General features: G+C 39.2%; 1 protein-coding gene across 1 annotated transcript in view; it reads right to left on the bottom strand.

Moving 5' to 3' along the window:
• Positions 1 to 2,612: 2,612 nt before the first annotated feature.
• bmb (brambleberry) overlaps positions 2,613 to 6,000 on the bottom strand; it is a 62,271-nt gene continuing 58,883 nt past the window's right edge. Inside the window, exon 12 of the mRNA XM_048549238.2 lies at positions 2,613 to 4,818. Coding sequence (XP_048405195.1) covers positions 4,704 to 4,818 — 115 coding nt within the window. The 3' untranslated portion in view covers positions 2,613 to 4,703. The remainder of the gene's footprint in view (positions 4,819 to 6,000) is intronic.

The raw sequence follows: 6,000 nt of genomic DNA, 5'->3' as shown, positions 1-6,000 counted from the left end.
CCTGTGGTTACATAATCTCAAAAAGCATTTTACATTTGCAACTGTGTGTGGGCAATGGAATTTGTCAACAAATGTCACAGCAGAAAATTGGTCTGAGGTATCTGCCCATATTCTGTAGCAGTGTGACAAAGGGGTCTGTGTGTTTCCCATGTTATGTGCATGAACTCCCATGGAGTTATGAGCACAATTTCCCCCTCACCCATTCCTCAGGGCTCATGGTAAAACCTGCTGTCTTATTCCAACATTTTAATAGAGGGTGGGAGCTGAATTGTGCATCAAACTAGGTGCTGAGGCAGATGACACTTCACCAGTTTCCCAGGGGTAATAGCAGGGTAACATGCAAATTAACCCCTCAACCCCAATCTGACTATTCCACATTATTACCTTACCCACCATCTATGTACCACTACAATCAGAGTTGCTACAAAGCACAAAAAGGCCCTTTGGCACATCAAGTTGGCAGCAGAGCATCCCCATAACCTCTCATTTAAATGCGCCTGGCCTACACATCTTTGGACTTTAGGAGGAAACCTAGACAGGCTGGAATCAAACCCAGGTCTCTGGTGCTGTCAGGCAGCAGCGCTAAGCACAGAGCTGCCCAACTTTAATATTCAGTCTCTCTGAAGAAGGGTCTAGGCCCAGAACATCAGTCTTCCTGCTCCTCTGATGCTGCTTGGCCTTCTGTGTTCATCCAGCTCACATCTTGTTATCTGTACTTCCATCTCCTTTCAAAAGGAAGAGTTCCAAAGACACACAAAAGAAATCTTTGGAAAGGAGTAGTGCACTCTCAACTTGGAACAGCAGTGCAAGTCCCAAAGCAACAAGGAGTAGGATCCAGATTTTTAAACTTCTTGTTAGACAATGGGAAAATGCATTTGTGAATAATTCAGAACTGTTTGAAATCAACCAGTCCCAGCAAGAGGGGCAGCAAAAAAAAGTCTGACAACATAATGAATTTCTCTTGCAATTTTTGTTTAAGTCTGGCAGCAAAATGAAGAGTAGCAGATTTAATATTTTGGGTTTTAATATTTTAATATTCTTTAGAACCTCAAGTTCTGATCAAGAAGTTGACATGGCTCTGAAAGGATGAATGATCTCCACTGTTAGATCATTTTAATGACTCCACCTCTGTACATTTTGGACCTTGCTTCCTTCGCAAAACTGCTCTGCAGATTGATAGGAATAAAAGAGTTGAGAGGAACACTTTACCTGTCAAAATATTGGCAGCAGTGCAAGTCAATCCTTGGCAAATGGTGGGGGTAAGGAAATTGTTTTAATGAAAATAAAAACCTGTAAATGTACGGGCTGAGGTAAAGGGTGGCAGTTTAATGTTCACCCTGAATTGAATTGGATAATCTATTGTTCCAAATCTACAGCTGGGGAGAGTGAATGCATAGCATCAGCCATTATCACAGTTGAATGTTCTGCCAAGCTTGATGTGCCGAATAGCTAATTCCTCCTAGTTTCAGTCTTTTAAAAGCACCCAGGGCAGACTGAAATTTGGTTTAGCATCTATCTTAAACAATAGTAGTTCTGCAATCCTTCAGTATTACATGGAAATAAAAAAAGGACTAGTAGATCCTTCAGTTAGAGGGGAGGTAATTTAAAAAAAAAAGGTTTCTAGTTTGAGATATCCATTTATTTAAGTGTTAAAAATTTACAGTTAAAATTATAAAATACATTATTACATCTGACACCAGTGAGTGATTATTAGAAATATGACCTTAAGAATGCTTAATCACAAAAAGCATTAATATTTTTGATAAACAATTCAAAAAAAGTCAGTGTTCAGTGTAACTAAATGTAGATTAATCAGCAGACCTAAGAATATAGCTAATCCTGATTTTGAATAACTCCAACTTAATTTTAAATGGCGGAGTAATCAGTTAGGCTAAACAGTTCCATCATTTGGAATGCCAAAAAGGGACTTTACATGATCAAACAGTAAGAAGCTTCAAAGAATTTAACATTTACCTCGATGGATTCCTTTAGTAGAAAAGGTAAACAAAACCTCAAACCCAACTTGTTCAAATACAAACCTGTACCGTAATCAGAAACCTAGTCTAGTAAGAGTATTTAACTGGTTCATTAACATCTGATCATTCTTTTTAATTTTGACTGCAATCACTTCAGAGGGTTATGCCTCAAAAGCAACAAGGGAAACCAGAAAACAAAAGACCAATAGGAATTCCAATATCAATTATCTGTTCATGCAAAATAAAGTACAGATTTAACACAAAAAATACTGCATTCCTGGAGCACCACAACCATTACAGAGCAGCCTCATCCATGGTTTGTATCTCAGGTCCAATTCAATGTATTTGTTGTTGGAGTTCTGGTTTGAATGCCAGGCCTCCAGGAATTCTCTGGCACGTTTGTTTGGTTCATGCTATCAAGGATGTATTGTCCCAGTCAAATTTGTGCCTTTTTTTGTCTTGAGCGTTGTTGTATTGTGTATGGAGACTGGTGAGCATTAGTCATGTCTCTTGGTGGCTAGTTGGTGTTCATGTATCCTTATTGTCAGTTTTCTTCCTGTTTGGCCTATGTAGTGTTTCTCACAGTCCTTACATGGTATTTTAATATATTATGTTAGTTTTCTTGGTTGTGTATATGGGATCCTTTACCTTCATCAGTAGCTGTCGCGGGGTGGTTGTTGGTTTACTATGCTGAAACCCCTGGGTATCAGTAGTCTTGCAGTAGTCTGTGTGTCTGATGTATAGTAGGGTGACTAGTGTGTCTACTTGTTGTGGTCTGTCGCGGAGGTAGCAGTGGATTGTGCTTTTTCGGGCATCCAAACAACAGGCACAATTATGGAGTTTTTAAAAGGAATTGATACTCAAAAAGCACACACAATCTGCCGTTACCTCTGCCACAAACCACAACAAGACAGCACAACAGAGCCAGGTAAACTAGACATCCTACTGTACATCAGAGACATTTCAGAAATAACCACAAGACTACTCAGAACCCTAGGTATCAAGGTAGCCCCAAACCAACAACCACCCGGTGATAGCTGCTGATGAATGTAAAGGATCCCATACCCACAACTATTAAAACTAATGTAATGCACAAAATACCACGCAAGGACTGTGAGAAACATAACATAGGCCAAACTGGAAGAAAATGGACAATAAAAAGGATTACACTAACACCAACTAGCCATCAAGACACATGACCAATTCTCACTAGTCTCAGTACACACAGACCAAAAAGGGCACGAATTTGACTGGGACAGTACATCCACAATAGCACAAGCCAAACAGAGACATGCTAGGGAATTCCTAGAGACCTGGCATTCCAACCGGAACTCCATCAACAAACATATTGAACTGGACCCATTATACAAACCACTGAAAAACAGAACCAGAAGTGATGCCAACCACCTCAGCAAACAGAGATATGTAAATTGCAAGCAGGACAGAACAATGATTCACAGGAGGTGCACTGACAAATGTTACCTAACAGGGGTGACAAAATGTCTGCAATCAAATACACCGCTCGGCAAGCAAGTCTACAACCTCGTCCACAACCCGAGCTACAAATCTTCTCAAAATCTTTATATACTAAAGGGGTATTTGGTAGGCCAACCACACCAATTTGTCAAACCCCTATCCATCCACCTCAGAATTCTTTGTATGGATATCTGCAGTGACATGGCAATACAAAATTAACAAATACAAAGGATATTTGTGTTCTGAGCAATGCTGCAGACACAGAACACATGCCTGAGCAGTGAGCAACAGACAGCAAGGTAATTCTGTAAATGAACGAACAAACAAAGAACAGGTAAGCCCTAACTGAATACAGAACTGGTACAAGCAGTGCACAAAAGTTGATTTTAGCAGCAGAGTCACAGCTAGTGTTTTGTGAACCAACACTGCACGTACTAGGAAGACAGGCTCAATCGATCTTAAAGCACAAGTGTGCAAATTAACATAAGTCTCCTGAGACTACACTGTAGTTTTTCCTAATCTGACCTCTTTCAAAAAAAGGGACAGGACAAAATGGAGTACAAAATTCTGAAGCTATTCTTCCTACATCCCCTCACCTGGCCAATTTTCCCAGTTGTAAGTGCTTTGCCAAACTCGTTTTTGGGAGTTGTATGCAGGTGTTGTGACAGCAATCCAGTCCTATTTTTATTTCATCGACAGCCAGAATCTAGCCAATGTTGGCTTTCAGACACTTAAAAGTATGAAGGCACTGCATGTTGGCAGTGACTCACTTATGGTTTGTAACCAGGGATGAGAATCAATCATACAAAAAAAAGTTTAAATACCCCTTTTAAAATAAAAAGGGGGAAATAACCACAATTTGCTTTCCAATAAAGGATTAAATCAATATTTTTGTGAGATCAAAGAAAAAGTGCTGAAAATACATGTCAGGTCTTCTGGCAGACAGTGAAAAGAGTAACGTCAAGCTCAGTTAGAACTAGACAGACTGAGTACAAGGTTTTTAAATGATACAATCACTTATGCTTCCAGTGCCTTCTTCTAAACAGTTCTGCTGATTCTGCAGTTTTGGCAGGGAAAGAGGGATTATTGAAAAATAAGCCATTATTAAACAATGTTTTTTACAGAATTAGCAGTACCAGATTCAGTGACATCACTGTTTAAAATAAAATAATTTCAAAACACACATAGTAAATTAATCAAATTCAAAACTGCTGCAATATTCTTGTACGAATCAGCAGTAATTTAACGGTATCAAGATTGTCCTGAACTGTGGACTCGACAGAATTCCTGGCCAGTAACTGCTTTATTTCGGCATGGTTGACCAGTCTTTGTGATGGCACAACATGGTTGCCTCTGTGATAGCGACCTGGCATTAGAGAGAGGGATTTTAAAAACAAAAAAAGGTTAGTTGCATTGTTAACCACATCTTGGTTGCTCATTCATTGTGGCTGGAACCTACCAGAGTACAGTGCAGTGACCAGGATTTAAATCATGGGCATGACATCAGCAAAGATCCAGGAAAAAGAGTGGGGGAAAACCAGAAAGAGGTAGAAATGTACTTCGTCTTTATGGATTCTCATTTGCTTCCAGAAGGGACGAGCATGGAGTGAAATGACAGCACCAGTCTGTTTTGTTTCTGGCATAATAACATCTTGATGAGAACGTGGCTTTCCAATTAACCAAATAAAACAGCATTAAAAACCAGGTACTTTATATAAAGTCAATGCTTTTTCAATCACAATAAGCACAACTCATCCTTCTGTTTAAAAGATCCATCTGGCAAATGTAACTGAAGAATCAGGCAGTCTCATAACCCTCAATGTTTCCCAAATATCTATGTCGATTGAGATCATTAATTGATGTTTACATTGCATCTTCACTAACCATTGGAAACAATCTAGTTAATATTTGTCTACAATTGTGCAAAAGTTCATTTGTTTCATCCCTTAAAAAAACTTTTCAGGTCCAATGGAAAAGGATGCAGCTTCTTAAATATTTCTACAGCTGGAACATTTAATCCAGTGAGATCCCAGGAATTCTACAAAGCACCTTTTACATCCTTCCTGCAAGATTAGCCAATAACTCCAGACATAGCTCAATGTAGATTGCCTGCTTGCTTTTAATGCCTCTCTAACAGCACTGACCATACCTAGACCCTGAAGACTTGTAGCGATTAAAGGTGGCAGCTTACTACCTTTATCTAGGGCAATTAGGGATCGACAAAGCCCACATTCTGTCAAAGTAATATGTATCCCTAGATACAAAAGGGTGATTATTTTCTTTTATTAAAAATAATGTAAACAAGATCTTGAAGGGAAATATCAGGTTGAGCATTCCCAGATAAGTTCACTTCCCAGATAAGAAACTACTGTTGATGTCCAGAGAAGAAGAAATACAAAAATGAAACGAAAAAGGGAAAGAGAGGGGGGTCAGGGCGGAGAAAGTATGAAGGAAAGGGGAAAACAAAAAAACCTTTCACAACCTGTCAGCCCAAAGTTCTTCACAGTGAGTTATTGTTTAGGTTGGTCTACCTCAGGAGGCGATAGAC

This window comes from Stegostoma tigrinum, chromosome 2 (genome assembly GCF_030684315.1).
Source record: "Stegostoma tigrinum isolate sSteTig4 chromosome 2, sSteTig4.hap1, whole genome shotgun sequence".
NCBI classification, from domain to species: Eukaryota; Metazoa; Chordata; class Chondrichthyes; order Orectolobiformes; family Stegostomatidae; genus Stegostoma; species Stegostoma tigrinum.
Note: the sequence above shows the minus strand (reverse complement) of the source record. Positions and strands in the feature narration are given on the sequence as shown.